Raw genomic sequence first — 25,416 nt, 5'->3', positions numbered from 1 at the left:
ACGTCCGGGATCACATCAGATTGATGCGCTCCCGAGAAAAAAAGGTCAAATATTTTGAATGTTTAAAATTGTGGCAGCATGAAGGGGATGCGTGGCTTAAAAATGTGCAAGCGACGCAAACTAGCGTCGCGAGCGCATTGCCAGAAAATACATCCGCGATGCTGAATTGCAATACGGGCGAGCCACAAAATGGCTCGCGCGTGCGGCAAGGTAGCGTTGTGGAGAGTATTGCCAGCAGTTCACGCTCACCTCCCCACCTTATATGGATGGAGGTGCAAGTATAGTTACCAAAAATACCCATAAAAATGTAACAAGCAATTTGTACCCTCTCTTAAGCAACCATAAAGAAAATGTTTATGATGTGGATGATGAGCCTATTGTAATGTCTGCCATTTCCCATGCTGTGCAAATGATAGATGCTGCATCACCACAATCACGGGTGGTGCCGCCATCTCCATCGGTAACAGCAAGGGAAGTGTTAACACACTCTGCACCCATAGAGGAAGTTGTTAATACCATACACAACCACAGGTCCCATACTCATATCCCCCACAATATCCTTACCCTCCCTATCCTTACCCATACCCACCACCTTTCCCTCTTGCTCAAATCCCACAACAATCTTTTCATCCACCCCGTTCAAAATTATATTTTAACTGTCACCAAGTGGGACACGTAAGTAAGAACTGCAAAGTGAAGAACACCACACAGGAACACGAGTTTCCCATGGGTTCATAGGTAACCCCAGTATCTTCTCCCAGGCCTTATATGACTGTTTACAATCTTTTCAACCTATCAATGGATCTGTTCTAATGTAAAATGTGGATGATTTATTGTTGTATTTTAGGTCATGTTTAAATGATATTAAACTGTTGTGCTTTATCTCCCACTCATAGGACACAAGGTTGCTAAGGATAAACAGCAGCCAGGCCAGGCTGAGGTCGACTACTCGGAATACTATCCAACCCAGTGGCCCAGGCATTATTTAGAGCAGTAGCTATTAATAACAAGATTTAATTGCAGGAACCTGTATGCAGATACTATATCCCTAGAATTATTAAAAATGATAGGGGGACTTATTTTACAGGTGACGTTTCCAAGAACATGTGTAAGGTGATGGGTAACAACACTAAGGTTATGCCAGACTGTCTTTTCCTTTATTTGCCCCCCTTTGAGATACTGTTCAAACAGGTAGCCTCATGTGAAAATATGATAATGAGGTTACTGTGCAGGGTCTCACGAAGATGAATGAGAATAGACAAAATTGAAAGTGTTATTAACTGACATGTCTAATGCAAACTGTCATGATGTCAAATCTGGAAGAATTTGTTATGATCCAAATTTTTTTTTAGCTCAGGTTGTTTGACTGATCAGTGGAAAGGTCCGTATCTGACGATACAACATCCTCAAAGGGTGGCCGGGGAAGATACGTGGGTCCATTCCACTCACTATAGGGAGGTTAACCAACCGGTGGAGATACAAGGCAGAGACAAGGCCGATAACGTGGACCTGTCGATTGCGAGCTTGTGCCTGAAGGATTAAAAAGGTGACGGTGAGATATCTGAGCTAAAGAAATGTGTAGATCAGTGCTTCCAGCAATGGAGTGGTCTGCTGTGGTCATCCTAGTTCTTTTTCTTTCCAGAGTTTTATCGTGATGATCTGTTTGGGGATACTCAGTGTCTGTGATGGAGGACCGATTAAGGAAATGGGAGCTGATGGCAGTGCTGATGGAGTGGAGTCAGGAGAAGTGCAATGCCAATCAGGGGAGTGCCTGACCAATCTTAGTATTGCAATTGTTATGTTATTTGGGAAGAATACTTCCAGAAGTTATGACCCTAACACGTTGAAATGCTTGCTATACATAAAAACACACCATCACCATATCTTCGTACGCAATATGAACACAGAGGCAAGAGAAATAGGATACCTGGTGATATTCATAAAGCCGCTCAGTTAATTAGTGAGACAACTGGCTTTCAAGTTTTAGTGGCACTGGATCCCACCAGAATTGCTCGGGGTACATAAAATTTTAGATATATTCAGGAACTTGCTAAATTGATAGATAATATCACCGAGATGTACGATGACACATTCAGGTATACAGGGAGAGAATTGCAAGCATATAAGAAAGAACTGGTGCAACACAGGCTAGTGTTGTATTATTTAACTGCTGTTACTGGAGGGTATTGCGTAATGTTAGCCACCCAATTTGGAGTAAAATGTTGCACCTATGTCACCAATGATACCAGCGACCCTAAGGAGGTGATAGACCGGAAGATGGATGAAATTCTGCAGCTAAAGTGGGAATTTCGCAAGAACCATAATGCTTCAGTGGCTGAAGTAGGGGAGAAGATAGAAGGATGGGTTTCATGGCTGAACCCAGTGAAATGGTTCTCAGGTCTAGGGGAATGGGTTCAGGAAGTGATCGCCAGCATAGGCAAATTCTTAATCCTTATACTGATTGTCATCATAATAATTGGCATATGTGTCCGGTGTGTTCCTATTGTGTTGAAGTGTGGAAAATATAAAAATAGAGTAAAACGAAAGAATGAAATTATGATGGTGGCCAGTATGAATACCGAGGTAACTACAGAACTGCATTACAACCCTGAGCTAGGAAATACCATCATTTAATGTATTATATTTAGCCATGCATAAAAATGTATTATTGAAATGTTATTTTTATATGGTGGGAACCGCTACATCGTAGCCGCAAGATTAATTGAGGTTAATCTTGTGGTTACAACAATGATACAATGTCGCAACATTGTATCATTGATGTAACCACAAGATTAACCTCAATTAATCTTGCGGCTACGATGTAGCGGTTCCCACCATAGACTTCTATGGGGATTTCTCACCATAGAAGTCTAAGGGACACACAGGCTGGCCGCATTCAGCTAATCAGGGAGCTGCTCCGACAGAGATGCTCCCTAATTGGCTGGCGGCCCCTTCACTGACGGGGCACACGTGTGCCCCGGGCATTTACGCGGAGCAAAGGTATGTGTACACACATACCTTTGCTCAGTCCGGCATGGATCGTTTTTTTGGCGTTTTTTTTATTTTAACCCCTGGATTGCCTGCTTGGACAAGTGGACGTGATCTACGCATAGGAGAGGCGAGTATGGATTTTTTTTTCAGGTACACTCCTATGGATTACTTCGGATACTAGGTGAGTATGTGTGAGTGTGCATGTATGTTTTAATAAAATTTTACATTCACGGTGTATGTTTGTTTATTTACGTATTTCTTTAGTTGTGGAACTACAAGTGCCAGCGGGCCCGTTATCCCCCACATGCTGGTATTTGTGGTTCTCCAAATACCAGCATGCAGGGAAGGCTTGCTGGTACTTGTGGTTCTACAACTAAAGACAATATGGAAAATTTATTTTTACACTTTACACTAACACTATCAACCCGGCACCCACGGCCATAGGGTGCTGGGGATAGCCCCGGGCTATCAGTCTAGGTGTGGGGTGCCCTGGAGAGGGGTACCCCTTTATTGGGGGGTACCCAACTCCCCAGGGATCCCCGGCCTGGACTGACTAGCGGTCAGGGATAATGCTTTGGCCGGGGAAACCGGTGAAAGGTTTTCCCTGGCTGTGGCATTATCCCCCCGCTAGAAAGAGTTCGGTGCTGGTTCTGGAATTTTCAGGGGACCCCCTACTCGTTTTGTCCCCTGATTTTCCAGAACCAGGACCAGCTCAACAAAGCCCTGTGCTGGTTCTTAATATACTGGGGCCCCCTACACATTTTGGCCCCTGTATTTTTAGAACCAGAACAGGCTTTATAAAGCCCGGGGTTGGTTATGCTTTTGGGGAGGGGGTGCAAGTCATTTTTTTTTTTTATTTAAAAACATTTAACATAAGTACACACAGAAACATGTACATATCTCATGGATATGTGCATATTTCTGTGTTAATCTGACCTGCTCAGGATGTACTCGCTAGCCTGAAGCATGTCTATTATTTGGGGACTTTTGGTAAACTTTTTTTTTGCGAGTCTGAAACAGACACTATTACATTGGGCGAGTTGATTGTTTTCAATGTGAAAAAATCTGGATGCGAGTTTGAGAATGGAGAGTATTAGTAACTCTGAAAATTGCGAGTTTTAGTGAACAGACACCCTATTACATTGGAGAGTTGTGAAAAATTGCGAGTTTAGCACCAAACTCGCAATTTACCAAAACAGACTACCTATTACATTTGGCCCTTAGTATTTATCCACATACAAATAATAAATAATTATTTGCATATCGCAACATGTCCTTCATCTGATAGTGCCAGTGCCTACATGTGAGGGTGACCTGATCCATATGTGATTTGATCCCATTAATAACCAGTATTCTTGGTGACCTCCATCAGCAAGGAAAATCTCTGGTGATATTACTATGCAATGTCAGGGGACCATTGTTGAATGCTGAATAAAATAAGTGACTGATCAGGGATCATACCAAAGGCATCTAATTTGCAAAGCTGGACTATGTGACACAATTATAAATTATACAATTAACTTCTTTTAGGTGATATTTGGCAGTAGCTAATAGTGTTAGCAGTGTGTCACGCTCCGGACTATTAAAACCACTTACTTACCACTCTGGTGCCTGTCCAGGATAGTACAGATGTCAGCTCACGCTGCACATCGCTCCTGGCTGGTGCTAAGATCTGTCTGTGCTGTTCCTGCCCCATCCGCTCAGTGGGCCTGATTCAGAGCCGCTCGCTCTGACAGAGCGCTCGTTCTGAATCAGGGCCGGGTTTTTTTGGTTTTTTTTAGAGCGGCCTCCTGGCCATTCGCATAGCTGTGGGTGACCACCCACAGCTACAGTGAGCGGCCATGATGATGGTCACGATGGTCAAGACTATCGCGACCATCGGGCTTGCGACGAGATCCTGGTGGTAGGGTCTCGTGGTCACAAGCCCCATAGAGATTTCGGCTCTAACAGAGCCGGAACCTCTCCACTGACATCACTCCAACAAATATGCCTCTGGGTCATCTAAGGCAGGCATTTTCTTCAGATGTCCAGCACCTGTTGTACCCATTGACTGGGTCACTAACTGTAACATTTGTTCCTCTGTCTTTTGGTGAGTGGCCAACAAATTTACTATAGTGCAAAAAACTTCCTCCATTTTTATAGTGGGAGGGGTATGTACAAGTGTAGGTGCTTTTAGATGGCAAGCCAGTTTACACAAATAAATATATCTCTTTCTTCAGCAAGGCAATTGTAATTCACGTTTAACACAGAAAAAATAAATATATCTTTTTTTCCAGCATTGCAGGGGTTAAATAGAACAGAAAAATTGGATTTTTGTCTTCCAACACTGCAGTGCTTAATTAGACCTCAATAATATGTGTGTCTTGCTCTTTTTCGGTCAACAGGTGAACTTAATTAGACAGCATACTAGCTGGTGAAAATACTAATCAGCATCCGTTATATCTCAAGCACCTTAGTAAAAACAAAGCAAAGTAACTTTTTTTTTTCACAGTACACATAAACAGCTTTTGCACAATGCATAGCAAGTTACAGTGTCCTTAATATAACTGCATTTTTCTGGCTCGCCAACCATACTCACGTATACCAAACGTCCTGCCTTGTCAGTTCCTTTGCCACGCTGGAAGCGGCTGGTGTATGCACTGCGACAAAGCGTTGCAGAGGTCCTCGTATGGGCCACCACATGTAAAACTGGGTGTTGAAATGAGTATTCCAGACAGGCAGGTATTTTTGGTAAAGCAGTGGCTTTTTAATAGCAGCAAACACTGCACCTTAGCATATGTGAGTTTAGGCCTGCACACATACAGGCACATAACATAAAATAAACAAACATACATAAAAGTCTCAGCACTCCTTGTGCTAATCAGTCAGCAGTGGCTTGCAGCCACAATTTGGGCATGCTTTCCCAGCATAGCCCTTGGACCCTGGCACTACAACACTGTGTCCTGACTTCCTGGCTGCTACTTAGCATCAGGGCAATGAGCATCAGGTGTGTGAGTTTTAAACCCTTCCTTTGCTCCATTGATTATTCCAGTTGGGTCTGTGTAAATGTGAAAACCTGGAATTCCACACCTCCACTGCTAATGCAGAATGCACAGGTTTCACTCCAACCTCCCTTGGTGGGAGCTGACTCCACCAGCATGTGGGCAATTCAGGTGAGAGACAATCCCTCTCACCACATTGCCTATCATAGGAAGGCCTATCATAGGAGAAACGCAGAAGGCGACAGTCTGAGAATCTATGTCTATACTGTGCTACTCCTTCTCAACAGCTGAACAATTGTCCCAAGCGTCCGGGAAACTCACGCTCCTATCTCGTCAAGGAGAGGCTTAGGGGCATATTCAATTAGGTGCGAAAAGCCATTTTCTGCAAAAAAAGTTTTGCCAGTGACGTAATTTCGCTAGGCGAAAACTTATCCCTGTATTCAATTCCAAAGACTTTTCGCCGGAGCGAAAAGTCAATGCATTGGAATTGGAAAAAAAGATTTGCCTATGAAAGCAGGTGGAAAAAGTGCAGAATTGGGGTTTTGGGGTGCAAACTTGCGGGAACCACCCTGCACCCTTGGGATAGCCCCCACAGGTAAACTGTGTCAAAAAAAGTTTTAAAAAAACTTTCCACCCCAAAAAAGTATTTTCATTTTGGGGACGAAAAAACAAAGTTGGGGGAAAAACTTAAAAACTAGCGAAATAGACTCCAGGGGGGTTCCCAAGTATGCCCGAGGTATCTCCTATACCATCTTGCACACCAGTCTGGTTTTTACTACTGAGACTTGTTCTTACAGCAACCATTGGTTCCAGCCATCGGTCTCATCCAATGCTTCCAACATTGGCCTCAATATTAATTAAGTTCTTCAATTCATCAACATCGGACCCAACTAATCAAGTTCATCAATTCGTCAACATCAGACTCATATCATTAAATTTCTTCAATTCATCAACATCGGTCCCAACCGATCAAGTTCATCAATTCATCAACATCAGACTCTTATCAATTAAATTCTACAATTCCAGCACTCTGATCATCAAAGTCGATATTTGCACTATTGAATACACTGAGGGCCTCATTCAGACCCGGTCGCAAGCGCTGAGCGCTCGCAACCGGGTCGATGTTTGCCTACTGGGCATGTGCACGTCGGAGCCAGCTCGGACATGCGCATGCGTGATACCCGGCTAGCGACGGTCGCTCCGTCGCTACGGATCTCGCACCAAAAGGGGCGAGCTGTCAATGGTGATTGACAGCTCGCCCCGTTTGGGAGGCGGGCAGGTGGGGTGGCCGGCCAAACGGAGGTGTTCAGGACGGAACGCTTGCCGTTTGGGGGTGGTCCCATTGACATCAGCAATGATGTGGGGAGCTTCCTGCTCAATCAGAGCAGGAAGCTCCCTGGGGCTTGTGCTTGCCGAGACCCAACCTTAGGGTCTCGATGCAAGCCCGATGGTCGCGATGGTCCTGACCATCGCGACCATCAACCTGGTCGCTCGCTAGAGTTGTGGGTAGTAACCCACAGCTTAGCTAGTGACCAGGAGGCCGCACTTCACACCACAAGCGGCCGCCCTCATTCAGAGCGACCACTTGTATCTAGTGATCGACTGAATGAGGGCCTGAGTCCTAAACTACAGACAGACGAGTCTAGGACAGTGACTTGTGATGTGTTGGTACAATTGGTTACAAATTGACTATTTGTTACTAATAAGAAGGCAAGAAACATACTGTAGTTGTTGCCCTCCAATATACTCAGTTCTACAACAATAAGGTTTTGTGCACTGATTTTTATTTGGATGTTTTTTTTTAAACATATTTTGTTATAAAGATGAGAGACAGAGGTCTAGCAGTATAGACATACTATATCGCAGAGATAAGTAAATGTATAAATCACCTATACTGTAGCATAAGAGAATCAATACACAATGATAAAGATACATCAAGTATACAGTAAAACAGTCTCATCTATTTTTCCTTATATTAAAAAGAGTAAGATATGAGTAAGATATGAAAGAAAAAGAGAGGAGAGAAAAGGCAAGCAAAAGGAAAAGCAAAAGAAGAATGAGAAAGAGGGGGGTTGGGGAGGGGAGAGGGGGAAACCTGACTGGACAGAACCACAGCAGAACAGCTTGGCAGTCTGGCGACAGGGACTATATATCAAATAACCACACCAAAAAGTGGTCAATTAACTGCAAGGGGAACCTGGAAATAGGAGGTCCAAGGCTCCCAAACCTTGACAAACTTCGTAGAGGAGCCCTTCAGTATGCTAGTAATGTATTTAATGGAATGGATATGCCATACTTTAGCTATGATTCATTAGACCCATTGTAGGAGCTTCAGATGTCTTGCATGCTGAAGCAATGATGCATCTGACCGCCAGAACCATGTGAGTGAATAATTTATTCTGATGAGAGATGCCCCAGAGATACATGTAGGTAGTAGAATATTTAGGGCCTAAAGGGACCAGAATGCCTTACTGATTCCAAGTCACGATCCAGCTTCAGTATCACAACTATATTGGCCAAGGAGGTCAACGGGTCAAAAGATGCGCCATTTGTTTGGATGGTTTTATTTGTAACTTTTATGTGTTAATGATGTTGTTTTAATTATTAAATGTTTTAATCATTAAATGTTGTTGTAAGATACTCCTGATATTAATTTCTTTGAGTCTTAAGTGCTACTTAATTTATTTAATTTCATAGTGTACTGGGCCCGTAAACTATTAGCAGTGTGTAGTGAAGTGCGTCTGAGCATATGACCTCTTAGCAGAGCGACCAGAGAAGGACACGGGGGTCCATAACTTGATAGATGGTATTATATAAATATATGTATAACCACAGACAGCACACTAGGAGTACACTAGGCCCTGTGTGTACAGGATGTTAAGTGAGTTGCACCTCTGCCCCTCACCATCTACTATCACCCTCTGCCTCTCCCCATAACCCTCTGCCCATTACCCTGTGCCTTTCCCCATAACCATCTGCCTCTGCCCATTAGCCACTGCCGTCACCCTTTGCCTCTCCCCATAACCCTCTGCCTCTGCCCATCACCATCAGCCTGTTACCCTCTGCTTCTCCCCATAACCCTCTGCCTCTGCCCATTAGCCACTGCCATGACCCTTTGCCTCTCCCCAGCACCCTCTGCCCATCATCCTCTGCCTTTACCATCAACATCAACCGTTACCCTCTACCTCTCCCCATAACCCTCTGCCTCTGCCCATTTGCCACTCCCATCACCCTTTGCCTATCCCCATTACCCTATGCCTTTGCCTATAACCATCAGCCATTACCCTCTGCCTCTGCCCATTAGCCACTCCCGTCACCCTTTGCCTCTCCCCTTCACCCTCTGCCCTTCACCCTCTGCCAATTACCCTCTACCCATTACTCTCTGCCTTTGCATATAACCATCAGCCCGTTACACTCTGTCTCTCCCCATATCCCTCTGCCTCTGCCCATTAGCCACTCCCCATCACTCTCTCCTTCTTACCATCACCATGAGCCTGTTACCCTCTGCCTCTCCCCATAACCCTCAGCCCGTGATCATCTGCCATTACTGTCTGCCTCTCTCCATACCCATATGCCTCTCCCCATAACCCTCTGCCCATTACCCTCTGCCTCTGGACATCACCATCAGCCTATTACCCTCTGCCTCTCCCCATAACCCTCTGCCTCTGCCCATTAGCCACTGCTGTCGCCCTTTGCCTCTCCCCAGCACCCTCTGCCATCAGCATCAGCCATTACCATCTACCTCTCCGCCTTACCATCTACCTTTGCCCATTATCCACTCCCATCACCCTTTGCCTCTCCCCATCACCCTCTGCCCATTACCCCCTGCCCATTACCATCAGATTGTTACCTGCTGCCACTCCCCATCACCCTCTGCCCATTAGTCTCTGCTTGTACCCATCACCCTCTGCCCAACAGCCTAGGCTGGGCTCATCACCATCTGCCCATCACCATCTGTCATAACCCTCTGTCTCTGCCAGTCACCCTCTGTCTCTGCCAGTCACCCTCTGTCTCTGCCCATCACCCTCTGCTTCTACCTGTTACCCTTTGCCCATAACCCTCTGCCTCTCCCCATCACCCTCTGTCTCTGCCCATCACCCTCTGTCTCTGCCCGTCACCCTCTGCCTCTCCCCGTCACCCTCTGCCTCTCCCCATCACACTCTGCTTCTCCCAATTACCCTCTGGCTCTACATGTCACCCTCTGCCCATCACCATCTGCCTCTCCCTATCACCCTTTGCCAGCAGACCCTTCTGTGGAGCCTCCAAGCAGCGTTGCTGACATCAGACACTGGGGAGTTTAAAGGGGACACAGATTATTGTTATTTGATTAAAGGGGCCACAAATTATTATCAGACACTAGGATGCTGTCTGTATTGTTTGGCAGTCATGTGGCGCACTACCATGTGCCATATTATGAACTCAGCATGGGGCTTAAAAGGGAGGGGGCCCAAAGAATATTTTTTGCACCAGTGGATGATACAATTTGACAGCACAGCTTTCCCAAGCCTTCATACAGTATACTCTTTTTGTCCTTACAACATATTTAAGCCCATTGAAATCATTGTATTAAGTATTTGTTTACTGATAGTATTAATGTCCCAAACATGGAATTTAAATGTAATTCCGTCCTCTTGCCAGCATTTGGGATTTATTTTTTTAACTTAGATAATTTTTTTCCCCAGTATTCCATTAGAATCTGGATAAGTGGGAATATGTATACAGTCCTACTGTATCGCATTTGGCATCATAAATAAAACAGGGGATGGTATTTATAGAAATACAAACTTCTGATCACATTGTTTATTCCTAAACACCAAGGTTATAGATGTTATATAACTAATGTCCTGCTGTTTAACACTCCTAATAATCAGTTTTAAATCCTGCTTCTTCCATCCATGGCCAAGTCAGCTCTTTATCCAGCTTAGTTTAGGGATATTCTATGGTCTTAAAAAATAGCAGTAGCTTAGGTTTGCTCACTCCACAGATCAGCTCTGTACCTGTATATCGGTAGTGGGTGAACTGTATAATTAATAATGAATCAATACAGTATTCTTTGCCATTTATTGTAAATCAGATCAATGCAATTCATCGCAAACATACATACATATCCTGATGTAGTGCCATTTTCCATTATATACCAGCAACACATCCTGCTTTTACTGATGTTCTAGGAAACAAGCAGAGTGCTAGGCTGCACGCCCTTCCAAACAACCAATAGACTACTAAAACAAATATAAATTGATCCAATATTAGAACTGTATTTAAAATAGAAGGTAAACATACTTAATGTTTTAGAACAAGCGCTGTGGTGACATTGGGGCGGACGTCACAAGAGTACTATACAAGCTTGTGTATCTTGTGTGATTGTGTGATCTCGCTCTGTGCATGCTCAGAAACAACACTTCATCTGCCCATTGTACACAGTTTTCCCTGAACAACACTAAAGAATTATATAAGGCCCCATTTTCTTTAAACATGTCACCATTGTAAACACATCATTGAATGGAGGAAGTCTTGTGATGACTGATTGTAATAATATCACCAGGCAAAGGAAATCCAGGGCCCAGTTGGCACAGAGGCTGGGTAGTATAGTGTATAGGAGCACACATTAGGCATATCCCCTGGTTTTATAGCAGCACTCAGGGCATTGATGCTCTCAGGCAATTTGAGCACTACTTGTTATCAATAAATGTATTGGTCAGTCAACTACTATAGGATCCAGTCTACAATACATTGTAACTTTAAACATCTAAACACTGTTAATAGGAAAGACTCATTACAGTCTTTGGGTCCCTGTGTTAAAAGTATTTAAAAAAAAATAAAGTATACTTTTTTGTCCAAGCTACATAATTTTGCCAACTTCAGACAAAATAGACATATTTTGCTTCTCTATACCATAATAACTTTTGTGCTTGTTATACAGTATATAAAAGTGTCTACTGGAATAATTGCGGAATAGGATATTGTATTACTATTTATTCCTAAAATGCACTTAGAGTAAAAAAGACATTTAGTGGCCTCTTTATTAATAATCATGGTAAGTTCTGGAAAATTAACATTCCTTTTTAGCGCATATTGGCCCTCATTCAGAGCCGTACGCTCTGAGCAGAGCGCACGCTCTGCATGAGGGCCGGGCTCCTTTTTCATGGAGCGTCCTCCTGGACGCTCGTATAGCTGTGGGTCACCACCCACAGGCTATACGAGCGTGCATTTTGATGGCCGCGATGGTCGTGACCATCGCGACCATCGAAATTGCGAGCCGGAGCCTGCGGTTGAGGTTTTCAACCGCAAGCTCCGGAGTGATTTTGGCTCTATCAGAGCCAAAATCACTCCCACTGACATCACTAGTGATGTCAGTGGGCCGGCTTCTGACGGGAGGCGTTCCCGTGGGCACGCCCCCGTCAGGGAGGCACGCCCCCGGCACGCCCACCAAAGGGGGCGTGCTGTCAATCAACATTGACAGCACGCCCCCTTTGATCGGACACAACGAGCGAAGGAAAGTCCTTCGCTCGTCGTGTCTGGCGCATGCGCACGACGGAGCTCCCTCCGTCGTGCGCATGCTCAGTGCAGACCATCGACCCACTTGCGAGCGTACAGCCGCTCGCGAGTGGGTCTGAATCAGGCCCATTGTGCCAGTTTGGAATGACTGTTTAGGCATATTTATCAAGGTAGTGATGCTGGTACAGCTGCTCCTACAAGTAATTACGCCAACGACAAGAGTTACTAGGCCCTAGGTCACACGTTCACTAAAAGTGCCAGAGAGCATGGAAGGATTCTGGGAAATCCCTCTTTGCAAACTGACAACTCTTTCTATGGTAAAGAGCGTGCTTATGCCATCCAAAGATGGTGACAGCTATCAGAGACAAGTTCTGAATACTTTTAAAATACAGTAGCTCCTGCATTAAACTTTTATATTTTCAAATTATTTTGAGGGCCAAAAAACAAATAGGCCCCTTAATCAAACATGACAAATGAAAGATCTACTCCAGATAGAAACACACCTTGCAAAATAAATGACTTAATTATTGTGCATGTCATCATGAATGTCATTTGAATTTGGAATAATTGATCAATATGGAGAATGCATACACAAACATAGTGTAAGTACTACCTAATTTTATTAAGTTTTGGTCTATTACACCAACCTCTATGAATACCATATGTATTGAGAAAACATTCTCCATAGGGATCAATTTATGGGATATTTATATTGCATTTTCTGAGGGGAAGAATGCAGCAGTCAGCGCAACCCTCTCTTGTATGACAAGTATTCATGCACAATGCTTAACAACGGTATGTAGTCAGGAAGCCGGCGGTCGAAATGCTGACCGCCGGCTTCCCGACAGTGAAATCCCGGCACGGGACTAATGATAGGCATCTAAATACTGACACCTATCATTAGCCCCACACCAAAATCCCAATCGTAGGTAAGCCAGGCATCGGGAGCGGATAGCCGTGGGAGGAGGGTTAGGTTTAGGGTCTCCCAGGGGGACTTAGGTTAGGCACCCCCCTGGGAGGATTAGGGTTAGGCTAAGGGAAGGGGGTTAGGTTTAGGCAACCCCCCAGGAGGGTTAGGTTTAGGGTGCGGGGAAGGGGGGTTAAGGTTAGGCACCCCTGGGGGAGGTTAGGGTTAGGCACTAGGGGGGGAGGTTAGGGTTAGGCACCCCTAAGGGAGGGTTAGGGTTAGGGGGGGGTAGGGATAGCCTTTATACTTACCCTGTCGGGATCTCCATATGCCGGACTTCTGACGTCTGTATTTCATTCGCCGGGCTGACGTCCGGCGGTATAACATATCGATTCCGTTAACAACGGCTAGCAAAAGGGCACTTTCAGAAGCAAAGGCTCACATCTACCATACAGTGCTATCCAGTTACAAAAAGAGCATGCTCAGGAGCTAAGGCACACATCTCCAGTGCAGTGCTATCCAGTTACAAAAAGAGCATGCTCAGGAGCAAAGGCTCACATCTGCAGTACAGTGATATCCAGTTACAATAAGGGCATGCTCAGGAGCTAAGGCACACATCTCCAGTGCAGTGCTATCCAGTTACAATAAGGGCACGCTCAGGAGCTAAGGCTCACATCTGCAGTACAGTGCTATCCAGTTACAATAAGGGCACGCTCAGGAGCAAAGACTCACATCTGCAGTGCAGTGCTATCCAGTTACAATAAGGGCACGCTCAGGAGCTAAGGCTCACATCTGCAGTACAGTGCTATCCAGTTACAATAAGGGCACACTCAGGAGCAAAGGCTCACATCTCCAGTGCAGTGCTATCCAGTTACAATAAGGGCACGCTCAGGAGCTAAGGCTCACATCTGCAGTACAGTGCTATCCAGTTACAATAAGGGCACTCTCAGGAGCAAAGGCTCACATCTGCAGTGCAGTGCTATCCAGTTACAATAAGGGCACGCTCAGGAGCAAAGGCTCACATCTGCAGTGCAGTGCTATCCTGTTACAATAAGGGCACGCTCAGGGGCTAAGGCACACATCTCCAGTACAGTGCTATCCAGTTACAATAAGGGCACGCTCAGGAGATAAGGCACACATCTCCAGTGCAGTGCTATCCAGTTACAATAAGGGCACGCTCAGGAGCTAAGGCTCACATCTGCAGTACAGTGCTATCCAGTTCCAAACAATAAGGGCACGCTCAGGAGTTCAGGCACACATCTGCAGTACAGTGCTATCCAGTTACAATAAGGGCACGCTCAGGAGCAAAGGCTCACATCTGCAATGCAGTGCTATCCAGTTACAATAAGGGCACGCTCAGGAGCTAAGGCTCACATCTGCAGTACAGTGCTATCCAGTTACAATAAGGGCACGCTCAGGAGCTAAGGCTCACATCTGCAGTACAGTGCTATCCAGTTACAATAAGGGCACGCTCAGGAGCAAAGGCTCACATCTGCAGTGCAGTGCTATCCAGTTACAATAAGGGCACACTCAGGAGCAAAGGCTCACATCTCCAGTGCAGTGCTATCCAGTTACAATAAGGGCACACTCAGGAGCAAAGGCTCACATCTCCAGTGCAGTGCTATCCAGTTACAATAAGGGCACGCTCAGGAGCAAAGGCTCACATCTGCAGTGTAGTGCTATCCAGTTACAATAAGGGCACGCTCAGGGGCTAAGGCACACATCTCCAGTGCAGTGCTATCCAGTTACAATAAGGGCACGCTCAGGAGATAAGGCACACATCTCCAGTGCAGTGCTATCCAGTTACAATAAGGGCACGCTCAGGAGCTAAGGCTCACATCTGCAGTACAGTGCTATCCAGTTACAATAAGGGCACGCTCAGGAGTTAAGGCTCACATCTGCAGTACAGTGCTATCCAGTTACAATAAGGGCACGCTCAGGAGCAAAGGCTCACATCTGCAGTGCAGTGCTATCCAGTTACAATAAGGGCACGCTCAGGAGCAAAGGCTCACATCTGCAGTGCAGTGCTATCCAGTTACAATAAGGGCATGCTCAGGAGCTAAGGCTCACATCTGCAGTACAGTGCTATCCAGTTACAATAAGGGCACGCTCAGGAGCAAAGACTCACATCTGCAGTGCAGTGCTATCCAGTTACAATAAGGGCACGCTCAGGAGCTAAGGCTCACATCTGCAGTACAGTGCTATCCAGTTACAATAAGGGCACGGTCAGGAGCAAAGGCTCACATCTCCAGTGCAGTGCTATCCAGTTACAATAAGGGCACGCTCAGGAGCAAAGGCTCACATCTGCAGTGCAGTGCTATCCAGTTACAATAAGGGCACGCTCAGGGGCTAAGGCACACATCTCCAGTGCAGTGCTATCCAGTTACAATAAGGGCACGCTCAGGGGCTAAGGCTCACATCTGCAGTACAGTGCTATCCAGTTACAATAAGGGCACGCTCAGGAGTTAAGGCTCACATCTGCAGTACAGTGCTATCCAGTTACAATAAGGGCACGCTCAGGAGCAAAGGCTCACATCTGCAGTACAGTGCTATCCAGTTACAATAAGGGCACGCTCAGGAGCAAAGGCTCACATCTGCAGTGCAGTCCTATCCAGTTACAATAAGGGCACGCTCAGGAGCAAAGGCTCACATCTGCAGTGGAGTCCTATCCAGTTACAATAAGGGCACGCTCAGGAGCAAAGGCTCACATCTGCAGTGCAGTGCTATCCAGTTACAATAAGGGCACGCTCAGGAGCTAAGGCTCACATCTGCAGTACAGTGCTATCCAGTTACAATAAGGGCACGCTCAGGAGCAAAGGCTCACATCTCCAGTGCAGTGCTATCCAGTTACAATAAGGGCACGCTCAGGAGCAAAGGCTCACATCTGCAGTGCAGTGCTATCCAGTTACAATAAGGGCATGCTCAGGAGCAAAGGCTCACATCTGCAGTGCAGTGCTATCCAGTTACAATAAGGGCACGCTCAGGAGCAAAGGCTCACATCTGCAGTACAGTGCTATCCAGTTACAATAAGGGCACGCTCAGGAGCAAAGGCTCACATCTGCAGTGCAGTGCTATCCAGTTACAATAAGGGCACACTCAGGAGCAAAGGCTCACATCTCCAGTGCAGTGCTATCCAGTTACAATAAGGGCACGCTCAGGAGCAAAGGCTCACATCTGCAGTGCAGTCCTATCCAGTTACAATAAGGGCACGCTCAGGAGCAAAGGCTCACATCTGCAGTGCAGTGCTATCCAGTTACAATAAGGGCACACTCAGGAGCAAAGGCTCACATCTGCAGTACAGTCCTATCCAGTTACAATAAGGGCACGCTCAGGAGCAAAGGCTCACATCTGCAGTGCAGTGCTATCCAGTTACAATAAGGGCACGCTCAGTAGCTAAGGCTCACATCTGCAGTACAGTGCTATCCAGTTACAATAAGGGCACGCTCAGGAGCAAAGGCTCACATCTCCAGTGCAGTGCTATCCAGTTACAATAAGGGCACGCTCAGGAGCTAAGGCTCACATCTGCAGTGCAGTGCTATGCAGTCCAGTTACAATAAGGGCACGCTCAGGAGCAAAGGCTCACATCTGCAGTACAGTGCTATCCAGTTACAAAAAGAGCATGCTCAGGCGCAAAGGCTCACATCTCCAGTGCAGTGCTATCCAGTTACAATAAGGGCACGCTCAGGAGCAAAGGCTCACATCTGCAGTGCAGTGCTATCCAGTTACAATAAGGGCACGCTCAGGAGCTAAGGCTCACATCTGCAGTACAGTGCTATCCAGTTACAATAAGGGCACGCTCAGGAGCAAAGGCTCACATCTCCAGTGCAGTGCTATCCAGTTACAATAAGGGCACGCTCAGGAGCAAAGGCTCACATCTGCAGTGCAGTGCTATCCAGTTACAATAAGGGCACGCTCAGGAGCAAAGGCTCACATCTGCAGTGCAGTGCTATCCAGTTACAATAAGGGCACGCTCAGGAGCAAAGGCTCACATCTGCAGTGCAGTGCTATCCAGTTCCAAACAATAAGGGCACGCTCAGGAGCTAAGGCTCACATCTGCAGTGCAGTGCTATCCAGTTCCAAACAATAAGGGCACGCTCAGGAGCAAAGGCTCACATCTCCAGTGCAGTGCTATCCAGTTACAATAAGGGCACGCTCAGGAGCAAAGGCTCACATCTGCAGTGCAGTGCTATCCAGTTACAATAAGGGCACGCTCAGGAGCAAAGGCTCACATCTCCAGTGCAGTGCTATCCAGTTACAATAAGGGCACGCTCAGGAGCAAAGGCTCACATCTCCAGTGCAGTGCTATCCAGTTACAATAAGGGCACGCTCAGGAGCAAAGGCTCACATCTGCAGTGCAGTGCTATCCAGTTACAATAAGGGCACGCTCAGGAGCAAAGGCTCACATCTGCAGTGCAGTGCTATCCAGTTACAATAAGGGCACGCTCAGGAGCAAAGGCTCACATCTGCAGTGCAGTGCTATCCAGTTCCAAACAATAAGGGCACGCTCAGGAGCTAAGGCTCACATCTGCAGTGCAGTGCTATGCAGTTACAATAAGGGCATGCTCAGGAGCAAAGGCTCACATCTGCAGTACAGTGCTATCCAGTTACAAAAAGAGCACGCTCAGGAGCAAAGGCTCACATCTGCAGTGCAGTGCTATCCAGTTACAAATATGATATGAAATAGATTACTGTTAACAGGTCAGTGTCATGGACTTTCTGGTCAGAACCAACCATATTTGGAGAATGAGAGGCTGATCTTTGGCCGCACATATTCCATACTCAAACAAAGTAAGCGTCACATTACAATAGTTGAATTGCAATTATAAGTTGTTGAAGAGGGGGAACTGTGCCCTGTATATTCTTCCCTTGGATTACAATACTGATCAGGTTACTCATAATATAATTTTGAAAGTCACTGGAAATAATTTATGAAGCACCCCACAAAACAGATTGTATTTGCACCAGTGCACCTCGTTGGTTTGACCAATGCACTTCATGGCTACTCTCTACGCTGGGAGCAACCGCCACAAAATAAAACTGCATATTGCTCAGATAGTCAAAATAGTCTTTAGAACATGTTGTATGCAAAGGTATAAACATTACTGAAGTCCAACCTACCTCAAATTTCATCAAAAGCTTCTGTCTATCTCTTAAAAACCACCTTCATTACATGTGCTACTTTTGCGTGTGTTAAGATTTTGTATTACCTTGCTTGGAGTGTACCTAGAAAAATACTTCTCTGGCTAAGGATAGGGAAGATCAGATCTCAGTCTACACTCAATCGGCAGGCAAGTGTGTTTGTAGGTGCTCTGAAAATTAGACCAGTGATAAAACAATCTCCAAGAACAGTACGCATATACACTACATTCCCCCTATAGAGGCATCAGACCTGCCCTGACCATACTGGGCAGGTTTTTACTATATCACAGGAACCACTTGTTACACAGCAGAGCACAGGACCCCATCACCGGGTCCAGCATTATTACTTAGTGTCTATGTGTCCCCACTGGCTGCAGCATCCCCAAGTTTCTAAGGGGTCTATGTACTAAGCCACAGGTTCTCAAACTCGGTCCTCAGGACCCCACACATTGCATGTTTTCCAGGTCTCCTCACAGAATCACAAGTGAAATAGCACCACCTGTGAATCTTTGAAAATGTGTCAGCTAGTAATGAATGCACCTGTGCACCTGCTGGGTGACCTGGAAAATGTGACCTGTGTGGGGTCCTGAGGACCGAGTTTGAGAACCACTGTACTAAGCCTTTGAGAGAGATAAAGTACCAACCAATCAGCTTCTAACTGTCATTTTTCAAACACAGCCTGTAAAGTGACAGTTAGGAGCTGATTAATTGGTACTTTATCTCCATCCACTTTATTTCTCTCCAAGGCTTAAGACATAGACCCCCTAAATCACTTATCTGAAATGTTGTTGGTCTCCTCCTGGCAGTTCCCATTCTGGACTAAGGGTGCTGCCATCTTGGACAATATCACATGATATGATCTGCCAATCAGCTCTCAGCAATTCCGGTCACATATTCCACTCAGCCTCTCAGTGCCTAGGGCACCCTATTTAAACCAGGAAGTACAAGCAGTACATTGCCAGTGCAACTTCTCTAGTAGAGGATCTAGTATCCTGGCTCCTGGTTCTGTATTGTTTCCAGAATTCAGTTCCATAATATTCTTACAGCCTGCTTCAGTTGTGCTTCCAGCTCCTAGCTACAGTATATTCCTGCAGCCTTCACCAGTTGTGTTCCAACACCCAGTTCCAGTATATTCCTGCAGACTTCTCCAGTTGTGTTCCAGCACCCAGTTCCAGTATATTCCTGCAGACTTCTCCAGTTGTGTTCCAGCACCCAGTTCCAGTATATTCCTGCAGAGTTCTCCAGTTGTGTTCCAGCACCCAGTTCCAGTATATTCCTGCAGACTTCTCCAGTTGTGTTCCAGCACCCAGTTCCAGTATATTCCTGCAGAGTTCTCCAGTTGTGCTTCCAGCACCCAGTTCCAGTATATTCCTGCAGACTTCTTCAATTGTGTTACAGCACCCAATTTCAGTATATTCCTGCAGCCTTCACCAGTTGTGCTCCAGCACCCAGTTCGAGTATATTCCTACTCCTACTACTTGCTCCATTTGTGCTTCCAGCACCCAGTTCCAATATACAGTATACCTGCAGCCTTCTCCAGTTGTGTTCCAACACCCACTTCCAGTATATACCTGTAGCCTTTTCCAGTTGTTTTCCAGCATCCAGTTTCAGTAGATTCCTGCAGCCTGCTTCAGTTGTTCTTCCGGCACCCAGTTCTAGTATAATCTGCACTCTGGTCCAGATATCTCAGCATACTTCTCCAGTATATGCCTGTAAACCTGCACTTGCCTATCATTTAGCTATTGGCACATCCTGCTAACCTGCTACAGTAATGGGCTATCCTGCTAGCTTGAATCTGGTCTCAGTATCTGTCCTTCTGCAACATTAGTCTCTTACTAGCACTACCAGTGGCCTGCATGAAGAGCAGCATTATTAGGCAATCCAGCTGCACTCACACTCCAGCACATTCACATAGTCCAAGCGGCCCTGACTCTAATCACCAACCTCCTAGTGCTGCGACGCCCCTCTTGGTCCCCTTTAATAGTGAAATCAGCCCAGGGAGTCTAGTGCTGTTACTGTTGGAGAATGTGGGGGGAAGGGGTGTGCCTAATCCATACTTTGCTAGGAAAGCTAAAAACACTTCCATTCTGCCTGTGCAAATGAATGCATCACAAAACTACAGTCAGGTGCATAAATATTGGGACGTTGACAGAATTTTCATATTTTGGCCTCTATTCACCACCACAATGGCTTTGAAATGAAACAAACAAGATGTGCTTTAACTGCAGACTTTCAGATTTAATTTGAGGGTAAATACATCCAAATCAGGTGAACGGTGTAGGAATTACAACGGTTTCTATATGTGCCTCCCACTTTTTAAGGGGCCAAAAGTAATGGGACTATCAACTCAAAAGCTATTTCATGGACAGGTGTGGACTATTCCCTCGTTATTTCATTATCAATTAAGCAGGTAAAAGGTCTGGAGTTGATTCTAGGTGTGACATTTGCATTTGGAATCAGTTGCTGTCGACTCTCAATATGAGATCCAAAGAGCTGTCACTATCAGTGAAGCAAGCCATCATTAGGCTGAAAAATCAAAACAAACCCATCAGAGAGATAGCAAAAATATTAGGTGTGGCCAAACCAACTGTTTGGAACATTCTTAAAAAGAAAGAACGCACCGGAGAGCTCAGCAACACCAAAAGACCCGGAAGACCACGGAAAACAACTGTGGTGGATGACAGAAGAATTATTTCCCTGGTGAAGATAAACCCCTTCACAATAGTTGGCCAAATCAAGAACACTCTCCAGGAGGTAGGTGTATATGTGTCAAAGTCAACAATCAAGAGAAGACTTCACAAGAGTGAATATAGAGGGTTCACCACAAGATGTAAACCATTGGTGAGCCTCAAAAACAGGAAGACCAGATTAGAGTTTGCCAAACAACATCTAAAAAAGCCATTACAGTTCTGGAACAACATCCTATGGCCAGATGAGACAAAGATCAACTTGTACCAGAGTGATGGGAAGAGAACAGTTTGGAGAAGGAAAGGAACTGCTCATGATCCAAAACATACCACCTCATCAGTGAAGCATGGTGGTGGTAGTGTCATGGCGTGGGCATGTATGGCTGCCAATGGAACTGGTTCCCTTGTATTTATTGATGATGTGACTGCTGACAAAGGCAGCAGAATGAATTCTGAAGTGTGTCGGGCAATATTATATGCTCATATTCAGTCAAATGCTTCAGAACTCATTGGACGGCGCTTCACAGTGCAGATGGACAATGACCCGAAGCATACTGAAAAAGCAGCCAAAGAGTTTTTTAAGGCTAAAAAGTGGAATGTTATGCAATGGCCAAGTCAATCCCCTGACCTGACTCTGATTGAGCATGCATTTCACTTGATGAAGACAAAACTGAAGGGAAAATGCCCCAAGAACAAGCAGGAACTGAAGACATTTGCAGTAGAGGCCTGGTAGAGCATCACCAGGGATGAAACCCAACATCTGGTGATGTCTATGCGTTCCAGACTTCAGGCTGTAATTGCCTGCAAAGGATTTGCAACAAAGTATTAAAAAGTGAAAGTTAGATTTAGGATTGTTTAGTTTGTCCCATTACTTTTGGCCCCTTAAAAAGTGGGAGGCACATATAGAAACCGTTGTAATTCCTACACCTTTCACCTGATTTGGATGTAATTACCCTCAAATTAAATCTGAAAGTCTGCAGTTAAAGCACATCTTGTTTGATTCATTTCAAAGCCATTGTGGTGGTGAATAGAGGCCAAAATATGAAAATTCTGTCAATGTCCCAATATTTATGCACCTGACTGTATGTTCTGGGTAGAAATGTATGCACATTTGCACAAATCAGAGACTGTGTAGGTCAAAAATGGCATTTGCACTTTGGAGCTGCTGTATTGTGCTCTGCAAATGGCCTGCACTGACTTTTAAAGCTTTACCATAATCTTATACCTCATAACACTCAGCATTTACTTCATAAAGGAGCTGGTGTAAAAATAACACCAGCGGTTGCCTCATCAGAATTCTAAAGAATGTATGCTGTATGTGCTGAACTTATAGATGTTAATAATAATGTTAATGTTATTACAGTTCTACTTTAATAAAAAAAACAACCACCTGCCTTTTTAGTAGCAATGTATCATACAGTAGACATTTAATGAATAATTTCCTATAATTATATATCACATTAATAAAATAGATAACCAAAGCAAAACATTTCTGATTGATGCAAGCACAACTAATTACAGAAAGACCCATATGGCAGTTGTTGATGAGAAACAGCTGAAATTGTGGAATTGATTTATGTCAGTATAAAATACCCATGTATAGCATTTCTAAATGTATGTTTTCATTATTTTTTTTTTAGTTTAGATCCGCTAAGCAATCAGAGCTGACACACATAGTGCTGTAGAGTATAATGACCCTATATTAATAATAATAATAATAATAATAATAATAATAATAATAATAATAATAATAGTAATAATAATAATTATTATTATTATTAATAATAATAATAATAATAATAGTACACTAGCATTATTAGTGTATTATGACAGCCATAGAACAAGATGTAAATGGGTTAATTTTTTTGCTGTATAATATACTTGAAATAAATAGACTTTCTAAGGTTTCATTGTTTAAATCAGGTCAACACTAATTAACAAACACCTAGCAGATCACCAGCATTAATCTACCTCATGATCACTGTTGTGCTGATTAATACTATATGTCACTAATACACTGGGGCTTTGGAAACCACTATCAAACACTAGCTATTCCACTACAGGTATAATATCTATAGTGTATCCTGCACAATGAGCATTCTATATTGCTTTAATGGACAACACTATTTTTAGCTATTTCACTTACCCCTTAGTTTAAAAAACTTTATATGATTCACAAGAGCTTGCTCAAAGGTTTCTTCCGGGCACACCTTGACTCCACTGGGGAATAAAATGGACCTCTTCCTCCTCCTGAGGAAGCTCCTATACAGTTGGCTGTGTGATTTGGCCGAAGGTGGATCTGGTTCTGGTAGTATTCCACTTCCCTCTTCCACCCCATACTGCACGTCTGTAAGTCCTCTATATAGGATGCTGTCCAGGGGCGTTCTGGATTCTTCAGCCACATAAAATCAAATAATATGATATGAAGCTCATCATAATCATTCAAATCGTGTTTACGTCAGTTGAATATTGAAAATAAAATACAATATGTTCTAGACTGTAAAGGTGGTGTCAGCAATGGCAAGGTTATGTGATTACAGCTGACAGTAAACCACTGATTGTCTGAATATCCCTGCAAAGTACTGTACATGGATGTAAGCTATTACATTGTATATATCAAAACATGACTGTGGATAATGACAACATTACAGTATAAACACTTTAGCTAAACTTAACTCAGAAATGAATGAGACCAGGCAAAGTATGGATAAAACTATTGCACAATTTATATTAATTAGACCAGGCAAAGTATGGATAAAACTATTGCACAATTTATATTAATTACAGAAAGTGAGATTTATATTGGAGACAAAAATCAGAGTAAATTTAAATTGCTGTTATTAAGTAATGTCAAGACAACATCATCTAATACCAACAAAGATACATGACTATCCATGACCACAAGCTGCTGTTTCTTTTGGCCAACTGGAGATAAATTGTACACTAACCACACTTATAGATAGATATAGCACCCAGTACTATTACACATTTAGATAATGTAAAGAAAATAAAGGTGTGAAACTGATGCTTTATATATATATATATATATATATATATATATATATATTATAATGTATGTCGTATTGGTTTGCCTGTTTTGACAATGTGAGAGGAATGCAGGATTTTCATATTAAGAATAAGGATAGATAGATAGATAGATAGATAGATAGATAGATAGATAGATAGATAGATAGATAGATAGATAGATAGATAGATAGATAGATAGATAGATAGATAGATAGATAGATAGATAGACAGACAGATAGATAGACAGATAGATAGAAAAATTAAGCAAGATTTACAGTGGCTGCTTTGTAAAAGCAGTCTGGTTTCAATGTCATTAGATGTTACAACATTTTAAAAAGGCTGCATTGAAATTATTATATTTTAATTTAGATAATCAGATATCTAAAAATTATTATTGATACAAACCTCTGAAAAATGACTTAGTTACCATAAGTAAGAAGCTAAGCCAACTTTTACCCATACTGTAACAGTGAACCAACAAGGTTACAGATAAAATACAGCTAATGTACCCATCTCCAGAACTCTATAAAATAATATATAGAAAAGTCAATCTATGGGTAATATGTAATATGGTTTTGTGAACTATTTCAGAGATAAGGATAATTTAGTTGTTTAATGTTCTCCAATGGACATGAACTATTTCAACATGAGGCCATGTTGCAGCTACAAGTAAAATATTGGACAGTTTTATTTAATTTCAAACTATTCACTTTTACAAGGAAGGATCTTAACGTCAAAACAGGTAACAACATATTTGGTAATAACAATTACGTGTACACATCTTACATCATGTAGGTGTAATACTAAGATACTCAGTATACTGTTACCTGTAGGAGTTTGCAGTTGTCCATCTAGTACTGTCATGCAGAAAAGTCCCCAAATGATTATCCAGATTAAATGAATCATTCTTCTTACCTCCACTAAGGAAAGAAACATGTACATCTTTTATCATATAAATGCATACACATATTGGAGAATTTGCAGAATAAATATAGCTACTTACACAAACTTGCAACTTAGTTTAGACAAGCAGCCGAATGCTGAATGACAGTTCCTCCACTTAACAGATGGGAAACAATTTTTTTTAGGTTTAATCTGCACTGTTAAGCTCTTTAGCAGAGCTTGTCAAGTTGTGGGAAGAGAGACAGCCCATGGATAGGCTGAGCATTTCACACCTAACTAAACA

The 25,416-nt window shown here is 43.8% G+C and overlaps 1 protein-coding gene across 1 annotated transcript in view; it reads right to left on the bottom strand.

Moving 5' to 3' along the window:
- IMPG2 (interphotoreceptor matrix proteoglycan 2) overlaps window positions 1–25,172 on the bottom strand; it is a 113,608-nt gene extending 88,436 nt beyond the window's left edge. Inside the window, exons 1-2 of the mRNA XM_088481194.1 lie at window positions 25,058–25,172; window positions 23,350–23,595 (exon numbers count right to left, since the gene is read on the bottom strand). Of these exons, the coding sequence (XP_088337320.1) occupies window positions 23,350–23,595; window positions 25,058–25,172 (361 nt within the window). The remainder of the gene's footprint in view (window positions 1–23,349; window positions 23,596–25,057) is intronic.
- Between the last annotated feature and the right edge of the window lie 244 nt (window positions 25,173–25,416).

Source organism: Taudactylus pleione, unplaced genomic scaffold, assembly GCF_031769625.1.
Source record: "Taudactylus pleione unplaced genomic scaffold, aTauple2 ptg000265l, whole genome shotgun sequence".
NCBI lineage: Eukaryota > Metazoa > Chordata > Amphibia > Anura > Myobatrachidae > Taudactylus > Taudactylus pleione.
The sequence above is the reverse complement of the archived record's forward strand: the minus strand, read 5'-3'. Positions and strand labels throughout refer to the sequence as shown.